Genomic DNA, 19628 nt, shown 5'->3' on the forward strand with positions numbered 1-19628 from the left:
CATCTGCTCGCCCTTTCCCCCTTCGACTCAATCCGCTTGAAACCCCAAGAGTCATGTCTCTGCGTACGCCTCGCACGCTAGTCCAACCCGCAGTGCGGACGTGGCTGCGATCCCATTCGTCTTGGGCATCGACGCCTCCATCGTTCGTGCCCAACAGCCACACTTCAGCCGATACTCGAATTCCGTACGGAGTACCTACCGAAGCGTCGTCGGCGTACCTCCCTCGGAAACCCGGAGCATTGCCCGATGCGTATCCCGAGATCGATCCTCGCGCAACTGTCGAAACTCCCGATCTGAACCCAGCTCAGCGTGACATCCTCGAAAAGATCATTCGGGTCGATCAAGCTGGTGAACTCGGTGCGAACTACATATATCGAGGTCAACGAGCGGTGCTTGGACTCGGAACCGACAAACGTACGACCGATCTCGTTCAGGTCTGTTCCCGCTCTTTTCCCTCAATCTTCCGCATTGTCCATGCCAAACTAACAAGATCCTCTCGAAACATCAGGCAATGTGGGACGGTGAGAAGAAACATATTGCCGCATTCGACAAGCTCATTACGCAACATGCCGTGAGACCTACCGCTCTATATCCGGTATGGAAAGCCATGGCGTTCGGTCTCGGAGCAGGGACCGCGTTGTTGGGCAAGCGTGCAGCGATGGCATGTACCGAAGCGGTCGAGACGGTCATTGGAGAGCACTACAACGAGTAAGCGTTTCTCAAAAACTTCTTCGCGCCCTAGACTCGATCACTGATTCTTGTGATGTTTCCAGACAACTCGATCTTCTCGACAAAGACTTTCCCGATCACCCGAGTCTCCCGTTGTTGCGCAAAGTCTTGACCGAGTTTCGAGATGACGAACTCGAACATCTCGATACTGCCGTTGAGAACGAAGCGCAACAAGCTCCAGCGTACGCACTGCTGAGTGCTGTTATCGCGGGAGGCTGTCGTTGGGCGATTGCGGCGACCTCGAAGGTGTAAGAGGAGCAAAGTGGAAGAGCCGGTCCATTGCCAATGCACGCCCCCAGTCAAGTCAAATTCTCGGAAGTACGAGGCTCGAAAAGCGGATCCAGTCCGAAGCTGCCTAGAAATGATGTTTGGGAGATGTATTACAACATGCACAGATGCACAAAGAGTATTCACAAGTTCTGCAGTGGGAGAAGGGTCGAGAGGGATATCCGTTGTCGACAGAGCGGGCATTCAGACTGTGCGATGTAGCGTTACAGAGTTGATTAGAATCGGAATCTGGATCGCATGAAAGCAGAACGTACCTTTTCTCTCGCCCAACCGACGACGCACTCCCAGCAGACTAGTTTTTACGCGAATGTGAGGATCAGCTAAAATGCAGCAGAAGGCGAAACGAGGCTCGGCTCGGGACCAGCTTACAGACATGTCCGCATTCCGTTGCGGTACTATCTCGGCGTGTCCCGAGACACAACGTACAACTCCGTTCCGAGTCGTCCTCATCTGGATACGGAGCGAGTTGTTCTGGATCTTCTGGATCAAACACGACCGTCCGCAGGGGTTTGCCATCGACGAGGAATTTACGCTTCGTCTGCTGTTCCTGCAGTCGACGTTGCTGTTCGAGGTACGCCGGATCGGCGAGCGCAGCCGCTTGTTGCCGCCGACGATACGCAAGGATCGCGCGCGCGACTATTTGGACGGCCATGAGCGCTCCGAGTACTTCGTACGAAGATGGTGCGGGAGTCGAATTGGGGCTCATCGCGCGACGTCCTTGCATCGAGACCTGCAGAAAGCGTTCAGATTGTACGATGCATCAGTCGGGTGTTGCAGTGACGAAGAGGTGGCTGGAGCGCAGGTCACGTACGAAGCGGATCCCGGCAACTCGCTTGCTCAGGTTGTAGTAGCGACCAAAGAGGTAGAACACGGTCAGGTGCACACTCCGCAGGTAGTCCTCGGTCAGGGTCTCGAACGAAGGCAGATCGTTCGCAACCGAAGCGAGGCGGTCGAGGATTCGTTGAACGAGCGAGCCTCGAACTGGAGGGGGAGCGCTCGAGGCGAAGAGCGAGTCGATGTCGGCTTGAGCAGCACGAGCGTGGTCGTTCCGGGCGATGAGAGCACGGCGCGCGGTTGCATATGCGCGCGCGAGACAATACGGCACGACGACGTGCAGCAGGACGAGAGCGGCGCGTCGCTGAGCACGAGGCAAACTCAAGGTCACTTTAAGCGGACTGCATTTAAGAGCGAGCAGGGAGAGTGGCACGTACTGCTCGAGAAGGAGGTTTGCGGCTCGCGGCCTGATACTGGAGGATGTCACAATATTCTTCGCCGAGGGTCTGCGAGCCTGAGCTCCGAGCGTCTAGTCAGTCGTCGAACGTCCCGCCGATCGGAAGCTGACGAACCTAGGAGGGTGGTCAGGGCAAAGTAGGCGAGACGGCTGCCATGATGGAGCTCTTTGGACCACTTCTGCAGCCAGCGCGTGCCTACTTGCGAAGTCGCGGTGTCAATATACGACACTGATTCGAAGTAGTGTCAAGATGGCTGACCAAGGAGGGACCGAGCGACATCCTCGACCTGCTCGGACAGTTGCGCGAGGTAGTACAAGTCCTTCTGATTCGCTCGCACTGCAAGCGCAGGCTGCGGTCAGCGATACAGCTTGCGTCTATAGAGCGTACGATCTCGAGACTGACCCATCTCGGGCTGTGCAGCATTGGCAAAGAACGGAACCCGAGCCGGCGTGCGCGGGGCAGACGATCTCGCCTTGGCCGCAACGAGCGCGGGCTCGGGCATACGAGGCCCTTCTAGAGGTTGAACCGATGCGATTGATGACAGCGGCGTGGCGCTCATGGTCGTGCACGGATGATGCGAAGGCGTCGGATGCGCAAAGTTGCCGAACCCGCGCCGCTTGCCAACTTGCGCTGATGAAACATGGAACGCCTCGTTGCTGAACTTTCTTCCGCTTACCTTGTCAAGTCACGCATCTTGTGCTTCCGCCGCGTCCCTTCGAGTCCCCACCTCTTTCAAGCAGCTGCTCGCAACTCGCTCATATGCTTGGCGCTCTGGCATCTTCTCACCGCATTTCGTGCATCTGCATTCTCTTGCTTTCACTCGCTTGAGCTACCTCGAGCTCTTGCACTCATAGCTGGTCGATACGCGCGCATCCGCTGCAGCTTTCCGGATCGCTTGTTCCGCCGCTCTCGCTTTCCTTCTCATGTCTGTGTCAATTTGCGTGATCGGAGGTGCCGGTATGCCCTCCTCTCCTCGACGCTCTGCGACGTGCACGACGAGCAACTGATCGTATGCACCGACCGGCTCCAACCAGGTCTCATCGGTCGACGACATGTTGCGCACTGCCTCGAGGAACCGACCGTCGTGCTCAGCAGCGTCGTCGAACCGACCGAAGCTGGCGCAGCCTGGGCTCGAGAGCAAGGCATCGCTTGTTATTCGGGAATCGCCGAGCTCCTCGAGGCGAAGCGAGCGGGAAAAGTTCAGGTCGACGGAGTCATCCTCGCGGCAAGTCGCCTCCATCCTTCTGGCCGTAATGATTCGCACAGCTCTTCGTGCTGATGCAGCGCTCCAAGATTAGACTCCCAACGCCTCGCACGTCCCGCTCGCGACGCTACTGCTTGAAGCTGGGATTCCCACTCTCGTTGAGAAGCCTCTCTCAACGGATGTCCTGAGTGGACGCGCTCTCGTTCAGGTCGAGAAGCAATCGACCGCGAGAATCCTCGTCGGACAACATCGTCGATTCGTACGTAGACTCGAACCCCTCTTGCTAATGAGATTGCTCTCCCAACGCCTTTCTTTCTCTCGTCTCTAGAACCCGTATGTCGTAAACGCGAAGCGTTTGATCACGAGTGGTGCCCTAGGTCAAGTTTTGGCAGTGCAAGGTCAATGGGCGGCTCTCAAACCCTTGCAGTACTTCGAACCTCCAGCCGATTGGCGTCGAAACCTCGCAACCGGAGGAGGCGTCGTCCTGATCAACCTCGTACACGACATTGACCTGTTCCGCTACTTGTTTGGCAACATTACGCGTGTGTATTGCGAGATGGGTCACAAGACTAGAGGGTTCGATGTCGAAGAAACGGGGGCGATCACTTTGCGGTTCGCTTCGGGCACGGTCGGCACTTTCGTGTTTTCCGAGTAAGTGCCTTGGGAATCTTGATCAATCACGCAGTCAAGGAACCTCATGTACAGTACTGATGCTCTCTTGCCCTTTCGAAAATTTACCTCCCTACACAGCGCGGCAGCATCTCCAGCTTCGTTTGAATCTGCGACTGGAGAAAACCCTTTGGTCCCTCAACTGGTTCGTTTCTCCTTTTCCTCTTCCGTCTCTGATCGCCATTTCAGTGCTCATGCGGAAGTTGCTGATCCCCACGACAGGGTCAACCGATCTACAACGTGCTCGGGACGAAAGGATCCTTCTCGTTCCCCGAACTGAAACTGTTTCGCTACACTGACGATTCCCAAGCCTGGTTCGATCGACTCGTGATTGATCCCGCTTCACCAATTGATCCGACTCCTCCGTTTACGCACCAGTTGAGGCATTTCGTTCAAGTGATCCGAAACGAACTCGAACCGAACTGTTCGGCCCAAGATGCCTTGTTGACCATCTTGACTCTCGAATCGATCCTCGAAAGTGCCAAGACGGGACTGCCAGTCGAGATTGCCGAATCTTGAAGGAGTATCAAAGAAATTCTATAATTTCTCAAGATCTATCGAAAGAAACGTTTTCAAGGGAATAAAAGGGAAGAGATTGTATATGTAGAGACGATCGGTGCAACAAGCAAATGACGAGTACGAAGTATAGCTGAACAAATGGGACAAAGGTCGAGGAGGGGCAGAGAGAGACACTACGTTTTAGGCGATCGTCTTGCGGTGACGGTTGCAGAACGCTTCGATGCGGTCGCACGCTTGCAAGAGGATTGGGAGAGGCGTAGTCGTCACGAATCGCATGTATCCATCGAGCCTGTCCGCGAGGTAACATCAGGGTTAATCAGCGATCAGTCAGACGATGCCTGACGGGTGCGCAGAAAAAGAAAGAAAAAAGGCATGGTTCCTGAGCTCACCTGAAGCAGGCTCCCGGGAGGATGAAAACGCGTTCCTCCTCGTGCAACGCTTCGATGAACGCCTTGTCGTTCTCGAACTCAAAGTTCTCCAAGCCGCCCGTCATGAGGTACATGGCTCCTTGAGGCAGGAGAGGCTTGAGACCCTTGATCTTGCTCAACCTCGCGTGCAAAGCGACACCCGTCTTTCGTAACTTGTCCATCGTGTCGGTGTAGAACTTTTCGGGAGTGTTCGCGAGCAAGGCGGGCAGGGCGCGTTGCATGGTTGAGTTGGGTCCTTGGATCCGGAACGAGTATTTGCCCATACCGACCCTGACGTCGGCAAAGACGCCTTGCGGGTCGTGAACCATGATCCATCCGAGTCGCCATCCGGGGGCGAGCCAGCGCTTCGAGACGGCTCCAACGACGAGCACCGGCGCATCTCCACACACGGATGCGTACGACGTGAACACGCCCGGGTTGAACTTGCCTTCGACGCGAGGTGCGTCCGCCGAAGCGGGTCTCGGTCCGGTCACATCCCAAGCGAGACCAGCGTAGACTGTGCAGCCAAAAGAAAAACACAGGTGAGTCTCTCGAGCCGGGGATGATCCGCAGAATTCGTGCTGCAGGGCTCTCACCTTCGTCAGCAATCACGACGACCTTGCGGCGTTCCATCAATTGTGCGAACGCTTCGAGGTGCGCGACCGAGTAGTTCGAACCACATGGGTTGCCCGGGTTGTTGAGGATGATACACGCCGTGTTTTCGTCGATGAGCGCGTCGATGGATTCGAGATCGCACTCCCAACCTTGCTCGGGCAGGAGGTCGTAGTAGCGCAGCTCGACACCACTCACGGCGGCCATGGCTTCGTAGGCGGTGAAAAGCGGTCGCGATACGAGCATGTTCTGGCCTTCGCTGCAGAGAACCGAGATGGCCTACTCTCGATATACCGTCAGCTGTCTCATTCAGCGACGAAGTGAGAGAATCGGACAAGGATTTGCGAGATTTACCATTTCGAGAGCACCCGAGCAACCGTGGGTCATGACCACGTCGTTCTTGGTTGGTCGGAAGTTGCGTCCAGGACCTTCGTCGTAGTAGTTGGCCACGGCTTCACGTGCGTCGGTGTACCCGATCGACTCTGGGTATCCGAGCGACTTGAGGCCTTCGAGACTGTCGCGAATCGCGGCGATCGATTCGGGCGCGGGCGGGAAGTTGCCGTACACAGACGGGTCACCAATACCGAGGTTGATCAAGGGCTTGTCGACTCCTTCTTGCGGAGGCGAAGACAGGTCGATGCCCGAGATGATTTCTCGGATCGGGTTCGAGATGCGCGCAACCTGCGGGTTGACACTGGCTCGCTTCCAGCCTTTCGAGGGAGCGACCTTGCTAGCATTGTTGAAGTTGGCGTCGGGCATCGTGGTCGCGGTAGTTCGAGAGAGAGCGAGCGAGAGAGATGCGATAAGAGATCAAGCGAGGGTTGATCTGCGTATTGCTGTAGAATCGGAGGGTGCGTCCCGTCGGTCGTGTAGGTCTATATCCGAGTCAAGTCTAGAAGAGAGAAGCGCTCGAGTGTGAGTCGGAATGCCAAGAAGAGAGAGTCAAAAGTTTCGGACAGCCGCATCCGCCTCTCGGTGAACGATTTTGCGAGATCGGCACGGGAGACCGCGACGCGCGCCGGACACTTGGCCTCTGCTTTTCCCTTTCTCGCGAACCCTTGCCTCCCTTCATTTGCTTTGCCCTCGACTTGCAAAAAAGACTTGGACTGCTCCGTTATGACCGCGCAAGTAGTGCGGAACGCACGCGCGCAATCGCGTTCCCGGACCCCATGAGGCTTCGCTCGAGCCCTCTCCGGAGGAAAAGAGAACGGCTGCTCTTCTCTCGCGGTCCATGTCTAGTAGTAACCTCTATCGACGATGGTCCTCTTGATCTCGCCCTGGAAGTTGTTTAACGATTCGATCCTCGCCGGGGTCGTCTTCAGTCTCGCAGTCTTGACGTTCGCCCTCGACGTGACCATCATCTCACTGAGATCCTACTCGCTCGCGTGTAGGTTGCCGTCCGTTCTCTCCAGACATGGTTAGCCGTTGCTGATAGTGTCCTTTGGCTGTCGCGCAGATGTCCAGGGGTTCAAACTCGACAATGCTTTCGGTCTTGATGGCAAGTTTTGCTGGCTATCCATTCCCGCGTTACACATGTCTTCCTGACAAACATGCAACCCTCCAGGACTATCGTTCGGGATTGCCTGCTCGATCGTCTGGCACATGCTCGTAGTGTGCCTTTTGCTCGATCTCATGTCAACCCTCTTGATCCCATCCCGGACTTTGCAGCGAGGGACGGTGATTTCGTTCGGGGTGAGATCATGTCTCGATACTTTGCTCCTTGCTCAACAAGGATGCTGACCCAAAAATAACGAGAGCGAGGACAGATCGTTTCGGTGTTTCAGATCCCGTTGTCAATCCTGTTCCTCCTCAACGAAATGTCTCCAACCAACCGATTGTGGTTGCTCGTGGCTTGGTACGAATCTCGTTCCCTTTCCCCATTCCAACCAATCGGAGCGCATGAACCCCGCTGACCTGAGCCGTGTCATGTACACCCTGGGGGACAGTATCGACTCGAAGTATTCGAACGATTGTGTCGATTGGCTCGAAACGCAAAGACTCGCCGTGCTGGTGCCAGTCGGATTGAACTGCGTCTTGCACCTCGTCGTGTTGGGTTCGAGTGCCTACTACGTCGAGCATCGCGCGGCGACCGTCTCGCAACTCTTGGTAGTTGACGAAGACGCGCGTGTCGAGCTCGAGCGGATCAAACAGCGGAAGCGCGACAAGGCCGAGGCGAAGAAAACGGCAAAGGACGAGAAGAAAGCCGAGAGGAAACGGCAGTCGGAAGCGAGAAGAGCGGCGCGAAACAACCCCGTGTACCTCTATCACAGCGTGTCGGGATCGGAAGACAGCGATCCAGGATACAAGAAGCCGGGATCGGTTTAAGCGGCGGGGCTGGCGTACTCCTCAGGAGGTCCAGGAGGTCCAGGCGATCGAGACGGCCGTGGCCGCTGTTTGCGGCTATAGCGCTGCTACTGTCGAAGCTATTCGGTGGCCGCTGGTAACGAAGCGAGTCGGAGCATCTCGTTCGACGCGTTCCTGGAGAGCACAGTCGAGAATCAATCATGCAATTTCGAAACACTTGTTGACGAGAACAAGGAAAGCCTCACTTGGCGAGTGCGAGTTGGCGTTCTAATTGGTCGATGAGCCACTGCTGGTCGTCGAGGCTCAAGTTGCCCGCATCGAGCGAATCGGCTTGTTGTTTCAGGGTCTCGAGGGTGACTCTCAATTGGGACGCCTGTCAAGGATCGATTCTGGTTCAATTTCGTCGTTTCACGGCGCGGGAAGGATGGTCGGCGCGACTTACCTGCTTGTTGAGTTCGAGCTTGAGAGCACGTTGTTCGACGTCAGTAGCTCCCGCGACCGGTGCTGATGGTCCAGATGGGTTCGAGCCAGGAGTGGCAGACGAGACGGATGACGATGGAGGCTGCGCTGCGGCGGTCGACAGCTGCGCGAGTCGGATCACCCGCGGGAACAGCGTACCGGCGAGTGCTGCGTCAAATTGTCCAGCTGGAGTCGTCATGTTGACCCTGAGCAGCGGGAAGAGATCCCGGAGAAGGAAGTCAGGAAAAGTATCGAGATCATCTCTCAACTCGCCGCGAGTCTCATCTCGTGCACGCATCCCTAAGGAACGACCTGTACTGCTCCCAAAAGCATCCTCGACCATCCAAAATCTCCGGATCGCGTGCACAAGACTACCCTGCACCTTGGCCTCTCGCATTCTCCCGTTCGCTCCTGCCGAGCTGAACCCGCGATGGTCCAGACTGCCGAGTCGTCCTACACCTACGAGTTGAGTCCTCCTCTATCTCTGTCCGCACGTACGCCTCGACAAGCTGACCCTCATGGGAAGCAGGGTTCCATTCGAGTTTGTCGTCCTCGCGCACAACCAGCGGTACCCATCACCTTATGGCACCCACATCCTGTCGTCCGACGTCATCTCGCGCGAGCTGTCTCTCGACACGATGACGCTAACAACCACCCGCCTGATGAACAAACGGGGTAAGATGCCGAAATGGGCCCCGGCGTTCATCTCGTCCATCGGCACGAGTTGGGTCCTCGAAACGAGTCACGTTCGCATCGATGGTGATCCGGATCATACGACTTTGACGACCGAGTCGAGGAATCTCGATCACACCAAAATCATGCGTGTCGAAGAGGTTCAACAGTTTCGACCTTCGCGTACCGATCCGCTCTCGTATGCCGCCATTTTTCTTACTATCCTCAACTTCGAGTCGCTCATTCTCTGTGATTGACATAGTACCGAATCGGTAACGCATTCGCGCATCACTTCTGATCTCGACTTTTGGTTGTTGAGGGATCGAGTCGAGAAATTCGGGATTGCCAAACTGCCTTCCTCCATTACCAAAGTCAGTGCCGTCCCGGAATCACACTCATTTCCATCGTTATTCTGACGTTACTCTGATCAACGCCCTCGACTCACAGGCACGGTTGGGTTTGGAACTCGTTTCAAACGTACTGTTGCAACCTTCGACCTGTCGAGAGTTCCTCAATTCGGGTCCGTTGCGCCCGTTCGCGTTTGGACCGGTACCTTCTCCACTGTCGTTGGCGTTCCGTCAAAAACTCGACGAAGCTCGACAAGTGTGGTTGTCGAACCAACAACAAGAACAAGCCCAACTCGGAAATCTCGCGACTGATTCAAACTCGCCACTGTTGTGGAGAGGATCATTGACACCTGGGCAGCCAGACGAGGATTTGAAATGGAGGGTCAGGTGGAAGAGGGTGTTTGAACGGGGGAAACAACGGTTCAAGGATCGAGTGTGTACCTTGACCGGACTCTTGTGTGAACCGAGTGATCCTCCTGCCCGAGGGAACCCCGATCAAAGTGCAGGGGAAACTCCTTGAGGTCGTTCTTTCTCTTTCTCCCGTTCTAAGCTCCTCCGCTGCCACCGGAATCAAGTCGTCTGTTGTTGTACTCTTTTATTCGTCAATATGAAACAATCCACCCCTCTTTGCAAACCCGTCTTCCGTAATTTTCATAAGAGCTAGATCATGCGGAAAAGCAGATACGCAGCTCTCAGTACTCTTGCCTGTAGACTCAGTATGCGGGACAAGTAACAGCACATGAACAACGATTACAAGGGTTGACAAAAAACGAAAGCAATAGAAGAACCCCGGTTTGCCATTTTTATGATGAGGGGGTTTTTCAGATCAATCCCAACATTTTCGCACGCTCGGGGTTCAATCCGTTGATCAGTTTCGCGTTGCTCGCAGGCGGTGGTGGAGGTGAGGACGAAGAAGCGGTTGCAGGTGCCGGAGGAGCAGAGATGGTTGCTCCCGTGTTTGGCGGTGCAGCCGCTGCGAATCCAGGTGGAGGTCGGAAACCTATGCAAGAGGCCGGGAGTCAGCTTCAGGATTGGAGGCGAATGACCAAGGGCTTGCATACCAGGAGGAGGTGCAGGCATCGCTCCGAGCCCGGCAGGAGGAGGGAACCGAAGCGGGGGCGCAGGAGATCCATAAGCTCCTGCTCCAGGTGGAGGGAGTCCCGGTGCAGGCGACCCCGGGAAACCGGTACTCGGAGGTCCTGCGAATCTCACTGCAAAGAAGTACGGAGGAATCTTAGAACCCGCTCGTGGTCTGTCAATGTTTGAAAAGGGGAAAAAGTCCTTACTCGGAGGAGGACCTCCACCCATCATCGGAGGAGGCATGCCGCCCATCATCGGTCCACCAGCGCCTTGGTTACCACCCATCGCGATCGCACCAGCAGGAGCGCCCATGGGGAGTCCGTCAGGGCCCATTTGCAGGATCCTCGCTTGCCCTCCTCCTCCATGTTCGTACGCGGCACAAATCTGATCGATCAATTCTTGTACTCGATCATTCCCTAGCGCTGGATGGCCACAGGAAACAAAAGCCAGGTCAAAACAGAGCAGGGCAATGAGAGGGTTGATGAGTTCGTACAGGCGTAGTAGTCTCGCACGTTGGACAAGTGATTCCGACCCGCGTTGTGTGCCCGTCTCACTGTCGACGATTTCGAGAGAGTCTAGTCAGAGAATTGCGCTTGTCGGTACGAGAGGGACAACAGGGGAACGAGGTGTACCGGATGCCGAGTCGTGAGTGAGGAACACATCGCAATAGTCGCACAGGTAGCGCGAGGCTAGATGCGCGTTGGATCACAAACACGTCAGTATGCCATAATCGTAAGCAATAACGAGGGTACGGCGGTTCAGACTGACGCATGATGGACGCAAGAGATCAAGACGAGTTGACCGGGAAACGGACGTCGGGGCACGTGATCTTCCGGGTAGTGCGACTAGTTCCGCTCGTCTGTTTGTAGATTGGGTATCGACTGCTTCCGAGCGAGTACAGGTGGAGGTGAACCGAGGACGACTGGCGCAACTTGTGTCATCTCGCTCTCGTCCCTTTCTCTCCATCTCGCCGATTCTGAAACCATGGCGACCGCAGGAGTGACGGAACCGTTCGATCTCGTGCGAGTGTCGCTGTCGGAACGCATCTTTGTCAAACTGCGAGGTGACCGCGAACTACGAGGCGTCCTTCATGCAAGCTCTCTCTCTCTCTCTCTCTCTTTGTGCCCACGGGACTCGACCGTGAACAGCGTGTGCCTCGAGCTGGCTTGACCCGGGGAGCTGACGCGATGGGCTCATGCAGGCATATGACGGACACATGAACATGGTGCTCAGCGATGTCGAGGAGACCGTCTACCTCGTTGACCTCGACCAGCAAACTCAACAGAACGTCGTCAGGGTGAGTCAAAACTTGCCCAACCGGAGAAATCGCGAGCGAGATTGGCGCTGACGGTCGAGATCCCCCGCTGCCGCAGACGGTGAAACGCAACAGTGACATGCTCTTTGTCCGAGGTGACGGTGTGGTTCTCGTACGTCGATCCTTAATGCTGCTAACCGATCGGGGCGAAACCGCTCATCCAGGCGCCATCGTGTGTTCAGGTCGCTCCTCCAGCCCGGTAGCTCTACCCTGCCTTGTCCCTCTCTTCTCTCCCTTGTGCTGTTCCTGTATATCCCACCGTCTCTCTGTCGAGAATTTCGCAGTTCAAAACGATGCGATGCGATGCGATGCGATGCGATGCGTTGCGTTGCGAAATCGTACTAGATGCTCAAATGATGTCGCTTCCACTCGCAATCTCTCTTTCGGTCCTCCACCGACTGCCCCTCAAGACGTCGAGTTTCAACTTGCCACTCGACTCGTCCGCACCCATCCCTTCGAGACTCGCTTGACTTCCTCCCCCCGTTGGATCCCGAGCTTGGAGTGGCTCAATCCCCGGTTTCGTGCCGGGTACGCTTTGATTCGCGATTCCTGCGTCGGACTCGATCCCGGTCTGGAGATCGCCCTGATCGGTCGCAGAGAGCCCTGGAGTGGTAGGGTCGTCACCCGAAGGCAATGGTGTGACCGCATTCGAGTTCATGATCTTGGTCAACACTTGCGCGGGCGTCGTTGGTTCAGGTCGAGGTATTGGTGCTTCAGTGGTACAAGTCGAAGCGATCGGAACTGGCATGGGTGGATCAGGTTCCGCCAGAGCGCGGTCGTACATGGGTGGGATCGTGCCATCGAGCAACCATCCGCGATACAAAAGAGAGGTCTTTATATGGTTTCCGAGTCAGCCACAACCGTTTCCTGATCGGTTGAGCTGGCAACTCACGACGAGTGATAGCGGTAGTGGCTCCTTGAGCGCTCTACCCTGCTTGAACGCGAGAAAGATTCCCTACGAACAAAAAAAAAAGCTCGCATTTGCTTCGATCAGCTTGATTTCGATTGCCCCTTCAAGAAGAACCGAGGGATCGCACAGAAAGAAATGTGCCTCACCTCGGAAACTCTTCTCAATTCGTGCACGACTGAACCTCCTCGTTTCTCTCCTCCAACTGCGAACCCATCGTCTGGCAATTCATCCTCGCCCGCGTTCGTTGCCGTTGTCGCTTTCTCTTTGCCTTTCGAGTTGACAACGTCTTCGGTTGGAACCAAACTTGGAACTTGTGCGGTTGTTCCGGCGAGATTCGACAGAGTTGCATGACTGCCCGAAGCCGATGCCGAAGGGGCGTTTGCGTTCCTCAACATGACTTCCAATGTCTGAATTCGCTGTTGAAACACGCTTGTCGAGATATTATCCCGCGCTGGAACCCCCTGTCCGTCGTTTGGACTCGCCGTGGTCCTGGTAGGTCTGGAACATGATGTCGAAGGTTGTAACCAGGTTGAACGGATCCGTTCCCATCTTGCTTCAGGGTCTTCTATCTTCTCGTAGCTCCCGCGTGGGATTGGTATTGGCGCCGGTGACGACATGGTCGAAGCGGGATGAGAGCGTTGGAGTGAGGAAGCCAAGTCGAAGACCCTGATCCGTTCGGACATCTTTCATCTAGTCAGGCCGATAAGGATGCCTTCCTTATGTTCTCGTCGACAACATGAGTGCCGAAATGCAGGCGAGTCGGAGATCTCACAACGCGAATCGATTGTAAGGAGATAGATGCGGTGTTACACCAGAAAGCAGAAGGAAAATAGAGGTGGGAAGAGTAACCGAAAGGAGTGGTAATGACAAAATAATGGCAAGGCAGGAACGAGCGTCGAGAAGCAGTGAGAAACGAGCGAAACGAGCAGGAAATACAAGTGCGGAAAAACAGCATGCCGGATCCCAAGATCCCTCTACCTCCGGTTCGTCTTGCCTCCCTTTCCTGTATAGCACAGAAATCGATTGACGTTAGCGACACACAGCACGGAACAGATGGGAAGGGAGTATGACACGCACGCTTTCCAGCAAAGAGATGTTTGGGCATCTTGGTACGAATCATGCGATCCGACTCGGACGCCTTGGCGAGTCGATTCGGTTCTCGCTGGTACAGCTCGCGTAATCGCACCGCCTTGGCTGCCTGCTCGGCATCCTTGAGACCCGCCACTTGACGATCCGTACCCGGTGTCCTCTTGCCCTTGGCAACGATCGAAGTCGAAGTCCTGCGCTTCTTAGTCGCGGCACCCTCTCCATCCTCGACGTCCATCTCGTCGTCGTCGTCCGATCCCCACGCGTCGGCAGCTCCACCCTCGAACTCGTCGTCGTCCATGTCTCCCGCACCACGCTTCTGTCCGACGAGACCCCGAGCCTTGGCGAGCAACGTCGCGCGTTCCTCGAGCGTTGAAGGGTCGTAACCGGCCGCCTTGAGCTTCTCCGTCATGTCGGTCAAGGTCCTCGTCTGGGCCGGTCGCGGGATAATCGGTCGGTTCTGCAACTTGTGCTTGTCCATGTTCTTCAAGCGGATCATCGCCTTCTTGTCCCTGATGGTCGAAGCGGCCGTGCGAATCGCCTCCTCGTCCGAGTCGTCCTCCGACTCTGAATCGTAGAAACCAGCCTTCTCGAGGCGCTCCTCCTCGGCTTCGAGCTCCTCGAGTTTGTCAAAGATGTCCGGGTCGATAAAGTCGGCGACGTTCTTGCCGTCTTGGATCTCGGGAATGACGTCGTACTTCCACTCGTCGTTCTTGAGCAAGTAGTTCTTCTTGAGGTCGACCGAGAAGACACCGGCTCCACCGTTCTCTTCCTCGAGATCCTTCTCGAGTCGCCTGCGTTCGGGATCGTTCTTGTCGTACACCTTGCGCGACTTGACCGCTTCGGGAATGAACGCTTCGCGCTTAACGCCATCACGGGGTACGGGCACCGCGACCCGGACTCGGTTCGCAACATTGTCGACACGCTTCGTCTTCTCCTTTGCCTGAACTCGGTGCGCCAACAGAGCGTCGCACGCCGCATTGCGCACATCCATGACACCTTCTTCGGACACACACGACAACGCCAACAACGAGACTGAGTCCTCGGCAAGGATCGCGTCGAGCATCGCCTTGCGGGTAGGGTCGAGGTCTTCAGGTCGCACAATGTCGATCTTGTTGATCACGATAAACGTGGGCTTGTTGGCGAACAAGGGCTTGATCGATTGGTACAGTTTGCACTATAGACCAGCGAAGAAGCGTGTCAGTGAACCAAATAGAATACGTGCGAGAGAGACGCTCTAAAAAAATTACCTGGGCTTCAACCGTGTAACCGCACTGCTCGGAGAGATCCATGAAGTACATGACGCAACTCCTCAAGTGTGCAAGGGCCGTGATACTCTGCATCTCGATCGTGTTCATCTCTTCGAGCGGGTGGTCGAGCACTCCCGGAGTGTCGATGACTTGCCACCGGAGGTACTTGTAATCCATGTGTCCGACAAAGAGCGACTTGGTCGTGAACGCGTACGGTTGCACGTCGACGTCGGCACGAGTGACCTTGTTGACGAACGACGATTTGCCGACGTTGGGGTAACCGCAGATGAGGAGCGTACGAGTGGTCGGGTCGATCGAAGGGAGACGCGACATGTGTTGACGCACTTGCTCGAGGTACGCGAGCGGGTCCTTCTGACGACGCATGATGGTCGCCATACGACCGAGTGCGGCTTTCTTGAGCTGCTTGCATCGGTACAGACTGTCTCCAAACTTAAGCAAGCGGCAGTAGTCCTTTCCAACCTGGACGATGAGGTGGCGCGCCGTGTTGAGCTGACCGAGCGCGAGCTTGTAGTGATTCTTGTCGTACAAGACGTTGAGAAGCGACGACAGGAAAGGGTGCAGGTTCTGTTCGCGAGCGAGAAAGGTTGGCACCTTGGTCTCCAGAAAGACCGGGCGTCGTGGGAGAATGATCAACTCACGTCCATGATGGGGAACTCTGTCAGGATCTGGTCCAATCGCTCCTCGAAAGAAGCCTGAGTGAATTTGACCTTGCGCATGTCTAGGAATCAAGAGAGACGCGCGTTCAGGATCAGCAAGCGGGTTCTCACTCGACAAAGATCGACTCAGAACGCGACTGACAGAAAGCCCTGATACGACTGATCTTGAATCCAGAGCGGATGACGGTCGGGGTCTTGCGCTGCGTCTTGGAGAGGATGACATCGAGAAACTGGAGACGAGGAAAAGTTGCAAGCCGACAGTGAATACATGCGTCAGAAATCTGCCTTGAACGGTCTCTCAGAGCGCGATCGAGAGAGCACTGACCTCCTGTGCCGTGGGTACGGGGGCAATCGCCTTTTTGATGGTAGCCATGGCGTCTCTAGGTCGAGGTGTTGGGTGGACAGACGATTGAAGGAAAGAAACGAAAGAAAGTGGAGGAAGGCTGTCTGCGCGCTCCTAGGCTATACGGAGCGGGTGGCTGGGCTCTTTACGCTGACTCTGTCGGTACTAGACTGGCTCTAGGCGTTAACGGCGAGGTGGCGCTTCCTGTCAACGCGAGGGAGCGATGAAGAGAGCGAGAGAAGTCGGTGGTAGCAAAGGCGGGCTAGGCGACCGGCGAGAGAGGTGACGGAGACGAGGTACCGGCTAGCTGGGCTGAGTGACTGCGTGCCGTTCTCGATCTGCGAGAGAAGGAGGCGGTGGAGTAGCGGAGCGAGGATCTTTCAACTTATTTCTCAGGCGCGGAAAGATTTGAGCTCAGCGACATTTGCTTGTCTAATTTCAGGTCATCTCTCTTTTCTCTCGTACGTCGCTCGTACGGGTACCAGTTCAGTTCCCAGTACTATCACAATCACTAGATATTTACAGGTCACATGCGAACAGAGGGTAAAATACCTCCCAAAAATCTCATCCCCGAGCGCTGAATCTCAGACGCCGAGTTGCGCGGCAGCCCGCTCGGCGAGACTGCCCATGACTCCTTTGAACGCTCCGACTGCTGCGTTCGCCCTTGACTCTTCCTTGACTTCTGTACGGTCCTCTGGTCGACCCCATCCCCCAGCTCCCGGCGTTTCAATCACGATCCGATCTCCCTTGCCCATCTTGACACTCGCTTTGCCCCCGAGGTACACCCTACGCGGTTCTGCTGCATCTGCGCTCGTGCCTTCCGGGAGGTCACCATCCTCGGATCTTCGTTTCTTGAGCCACGTGTTGCGCCCGCAGGCTCCGTCTTCGCCTCCAGCCAAGCCGTACGGTCGATACACTCGACGTTCGGACAAGATCGAGCACTGTACAGGCCTGAATGAATCGAATTGACATCTGTGTCAGTAATACGGCAAGTCAAGCGCATGAGCAAGCCAAGAAAACGACAAACTCGGTGAACTCGATCTCGCGAATGACTCCGTCACCTCCTCTGTACTGCCCGTTGCCACCAGACCCATCTCGTAGCGAGAATTGGTGCAGGATTGTCGGGTACCTCCTCTCGAGGATCTCGGGATCGGTGATCTGCGAATGAGCTCGGGTTGTTGTTAGCGAGACTGCTCAGGACTGGGTGCCAAAGCTCGGTCGTCGTACCCGAGTATTGGTCATGTGAGTGTGCACGCCGCTCGTTCCGTGCCAAGTCGGTCCAGCGCCTGAGCCTCCAGCGATAGTCTGCTCCGCAGTCAAAATAGTTCAATACGGTGCACGTCCTGCTCGCCTGGCAGATCGATCCAGACTGAAACCGTACCTCGTAATACCCAAACCCAGGGATCGCTTGTCCATTCTTGTCTTTTCCGCCCATGCCAAATGTCACTGTTTCGTGGACGAGAATCCGTTGAATGCTGAGAAGAGTTGGGTCCAAAGTCAAAGCGCGGACTCACAGTTGTTGCAATCTCCTTGCGACGCCGAAGCCGCACCGAATGCTTTGAGCACGACATCAGTGATACGTTGACTCGTGCACACATTGCTGCAAGCTCAGGCAGGCGGGTCAGCTTTGATGACTAGATCGATGTAGAAAGTCGCAAACGACTCACCCTCCTACGACAGCAGCTCTGCACGAACGTTGACAGGTTGAGTCGATACTCGCGGCAATTTAAAGTGTCAAGGTCTCAGCACTCACGAATCGGAAGGGTCCAGGCAGGATCCTTTTGGCAGGCGCACATCGATAGGCACCAAGCAGCCTTGATTGAGTGGAATCTGTTCCTCAACACGAAGGTTTATCAGTTCCTCCGCGACGAAGCTGACTCCTTCAAGATAGATAGCCTGACTGACACTCTCGTTGACCATAGCGCGGAGCGAGTAGATAATGGCTGAATCTGCTCGAGAAAATTCGAAAGTATCATGATCTTCATGCTCGTGCGAGAGAAAGCAGACCCCAATGGAACGAACAAGTGACAGACACGGGCGCATTGAGATTGCTGTCGAGGGAGGCAACTTAGTCGGAGAAATATCCGGGAAGAAATGGATCAGTTGCGCACCCGTAAATCTCGGGACCGGTGCCTTCGAAATCAAATACGGCTGAACCCTCGTTCTCATTGATCGTGACGGTGAGTTCGATCGGAGTACCGTCGTCGAGGTGATCGACTGCGTGCAGCTTTGAAGTCCGTCGCGTCTCTGCCACTCGTTTCAAAAGGTTTCGAACGGCCAGTTCAGCATTGTCACGAATCCAGAGCATGTACTTCTGAACTGTCTCAAGCGAGTACTCCTTGATGAGCAACCGAATCAAACCGACTCCTTTCTGGTTGGCCGAGATTTGAGCTTTGAGGTCCGATTCGACGTCGCTCAAGCATCTAGTACCGCTGCACCCTGGACGTTTCGCCGGTTCTTCGACGAGGTACCGTAAGAGTTCATCACGCTGGTACTTGCCCTGATTGACAATCTTGAACGAGACGATCGCGGCGCCTTCCTCAAAGATCGTCTTGCTCATCGGGGGCATCGAACCGGCCGAGATGCCTCCAATCTGCGCGAAAGAAACGAGGACGGTCTCAGTTGAGAAGCATGCGTTTGACTATTCACGGCAAATTCAGGCTGACGTCGGCGTGATGACCGCGAGAAGCCACGAAGAAGATGATCTGGTCATCGTCAAATACGGGAGTGATCGCTACCGACGATATGCAACAGCGAAATCTCAGCTCGAGTCTGACGAGTTTGCAGATGAACGATCGAGCAAGAAAGAGGATCGCACCTGTGATATCGGGGAGATGAGATCCTCCAGCAATGGGATGGTTCGTCAAGATGACGTCTCCCGGGCTGTACACAAGGGAGACAAGAAGACGTCAACTTGGCCGTTGTGATCGAAGAAAGTATATGGTCGGTGCAACCCACTGGAGATCTCCTTTCAAAAGATTGATTTGGTACCTCACGGCAAAGCTCATCGAGCCTAGATGTACCTGTGTGCGACCTCGGAGCGGTCACCAAACGCTGATCGGCTCTGAAATGGAGTGAGCTTGCCGAAATCGACGCACGGGCAAGTGAGGAGCATTTGCGATGAGGTCTCCGTTCGGCGAGAAGATGGCGCAAGAGTAGTCGAGTCGTTCCTGCCATGTTGCTCAATCGACGTGAGCTCCCCAAGTGGACAAAGGAACACGCCAGGATCTGTACCTTGATGTTGGTCGAAATGGAGGTCTTCTCGAGCGCTCGGCCTTGAGCCTCGGCGATTGACATGAACCTGTATACTTTGTCTTGATGTCAGCGTCTGGAATTCTGAGCGTTCGTTTATGAAACGAGTCCCCAGCGTGATCCGATATGCTGCATCTTGTCCCTCGACCAGGGAAGCCGACTTGCCTGTTGGCAAACAAGGACAGTAAGATCGGATCTGGCTTCTCTTGTGCGCGATCCCCGGTTTGGAGAGTGGGATCCGCCATTTCGGGAATCGAGGTTGGATGTGGTGGA

The 19628-nt window shown here is 55.5% G+C and overlaps 12 protein-coding genes across 12 annotated transcripts; 5 read left to right on the plus strand and 7 right to left on the minus strand.

The window, feature by feature from the left end:
• Positions 1-53: 53 nt before the first annotated feature.
• On the plus strand, positions 54-981 carry CAT5 (putative monooxygenase CAT5; the record flags this gene model as incomplete). Its single annotated transcript, XM_076675968.1, has 3 exons — positions 54-434; positions 509-708; positions 774-981. The coding sequence occupies 3 exons, from the start codon at positions 54-56 to the stop codon at positions 979-981; spliced, it is 789 nt and encodes a 262-aa protein (XP_076537107.1).
• A 158-nt stretch (positions 982-1139) lies between these two features.
• Positions 1140-2808, minus strand: JCM15063_005748 (peroxisomal biogenesis factor 2/10/12 Ring-finger protein; the record flags this gene model as incomplete). Its single annotated transcript, XM_076675969.1, has 8 exons — positions 1140-1205; positions 1272-1309; positions 1387-1747; positions 1829-2155; positions 2229-2305; positions 2364-2444; positions 2508-2585; positions 2652-2808. 8 exons carry the CDS (start codon positions 2806-2808, stop codon positions 1140-1142), a joined length of 1185 nt encoding a protein of 394 aa, XP_076537108.1.
• Positions 2809-3172: 364 nt separating this feature from the next.
• Positions 3173-4641, plus strand: GAL80 (transcription regulator GAL80; the record flags this gene model as incomplete). Its single annotated transcript, XM_076675970.1, has 6 exons — positions 3173-3206; positions 3284-3474; positions 3548-3712; positions 3782-4104; positions 4204-4267; positions 4345-4641. The coding sequence occupies 6 exons, from the start codon at positions 3173-3175 to the stop codon at positions 4639-4641; spliced, it is 1074 nt and encodes a 357-aa protein (XP_076537109.1).
• Positions 4642-4821: 180 nt separating this feature from the next.
• On the minus strand, positions 4822-6419 carry JCM15063_005750 (uncharacterized protein; the record flags this gene model as incomplete). Its single annotated transcript, XM_076675971.1, has 4 exons — positions 4822-4930; positions 5031-5565; positions 5645-5939; positions 6015-6419. 4 exons carry the CDS (start codon positions 6417-6419, stop codon positions 4822-4824), a joined length of 1344 nt encoding a protein of 447 aa, XP_076537110.1.
• A 498-nt stretch (positions 6420-6917) lies between these two features.
• On the plus strand, positions 6918-7985 carry JCM15063_005751 (uncharacterized protein; the record flags this gene model as incomplete). The annotated part of the gene is made up of 5 exons (XM_076675972.1): positions 6918-7047; positions 7117-7149; positions 7225-7352; positions 7427-7515; positions 7607-7985. 5 exons carry the CDS (start codon positions 6918-6920, stop codon positions 7983-7985), a joined length of 759 nt encoding a protein of 252 aa, XP_076537111.1.
• A 98-nt stretch (positions 7986-8083) lies between these two features.
• JCM15063_005752 (uncharacterized protein) lies at positions 8084-8622 on the minus strand (the record flags this gene model as incomplete). Its single annotated transcript, XM_076675973.1, has 3 exons — positions 8084-8138; positions 8210-8337; positions 8407-8622. 3 exons carry the CDS (start codon positions 8620-8622, stop codon positions 8084-8086), a joined length of 399 nt encoding a protein of 132 aa, XP_076537112.1.
• Positions 8623-8853: 231 nt separating this feature from the next.
• JCM15063_005753 (uncharacterized protein) lies at positions 8854-9962 on the plus strand (the record flags this gene model as incomplete). The annotated part of the gene is made up of 4 exons (XM_076675974.1): positions 8854-8888; positions 8953-9294; positions 9358-9466; positions 9543-9962. The coding sequence occupies 4 exons, from the start codon at positions 8854-8856 to the stop codon at positions 9960-9962; spliced, it is 906 nt and encodes a 301-aa protein (XP_076537113.1).
• A 301-nt stretch (positions 9963-10263) lies between these two features.
• Positions 10264-11294, minus strand: YHC1 (Yhc1p; the record flags this gene model as incomplete). Its single annotated transcript, XM_076675975.1, has 6 exons — positions 10264-10442; positions 10504-10653; positions 10729-10944; positions 11016-11075; positions 11155-11211; positions 11291-11294. The coding sequence occupies 6 exons, from the start codon at positions 11292-11294 to the stop codon at positions 10264-10266; spliced, it is 666 nt and encodes a 221-aa protein (XP_076537114.1).
• Positions 11295-11506: 212 nt separating this feature from the next.
• On the plus strand, positions 11507-12040 carry JCM15063_005755 (U6 snRNA-associated Sm-like protein LSm3; the record flags this gene model as incomplete). Its single annotated transcript, XM_076675976.1, has 4 exons — positions 11507-11614; positions 11724-11819; positions 11896-11949; positions 12020-12040. 4 exons carry the CDS (start codon positions 11507-11509, stop codon positions 12038-12040), a joined length of 279 nt encoding a protein of 92 aa, XP_076537115.1.
• A 146-nt stretch (positions 12041-12186) lies between these two features.
• Positions 12187-13430, minus strand: JCM15063_005756 (uncharacterized protein; the record flags this gene model as incomplete). The annotated part of the gene is made up of 3 exons (XM_076675977.1): positions 12187-12669; positions 12730-12792; positions 12894-13430. The coding sequence occupies 3 exons, from the start codon at positions 13428-13430 to the stop codon at positions 12187-12189; spliced, it is 1083 nt and encodes a 360-aa protein (XP_076537116.1).
• Positions 13431-13721: 291 nt separating this feature from the next.
• Positions 13722-16133, minus strand: NOG1 (putative GTPase NOG1; the record flags this gene model as incomplete). The annotated part of the gene is made up of 6 exons (XM_076675978.1): positions 13722-13750; positions 13825-15010; positions 15084-15668; positions 15743-15822; positions 15903-15990; positions 16086-16133. 6 exons carry the CDS (start codon positions 16131-16133, stop codon positions 13722-13724), a joined length of 2016 nt encoding a protein of 671 aa, XP_076537117.1.
• Positions 16134-16687: 554 nt separating this feature from the next.
• On the minus strand, positions 16688-19600 carry JCM15063_005758 (uncharacterized protein; the record flags this gene model as incomplete). The annotated part of the gene is made up of 16 exons (XM_076675979.1): positions 16688-17054; positions 17131-17261; positions 17331-17408; positions 17485-17549; positions 17618-17703; positions 17771-17788; positions 17857-17933; positions 18009-18052; positions 18126-18154; positions 18215-18696; positions 18770-18837; positions 18922-18986; positions 19062-19126; positions 19202-19273; positions 19338-19404; positions 19521-19600. The coding sequence occupies 16 exons, from the start codon at positions 19598-19600 to the stop codon at positions 16688-16690; spliced, it is 1794 nt and encodes a 597-aa protein (XP_076537118.1).
• Positions 19601-19628: the final 28 nt, after the last annotated feature.

The sequence above is a fragment of the Sporobolomyces koalae genome (genome assembly GCF_050403365.1).
Source record: "Sporobolomyces koalae JCM15063 DNA, S_koalae_JCM15063T_v1_ctg2, whole genome shotgun sequence".
Classification (NCBI taxonomy): Eukaryota; Fungi; Basidiomycota; class Microbotryomycetes; order Sporidiobolales; family Sporidiobolaceae; genus Sporobolomyces; species Sporobolomyces koalae.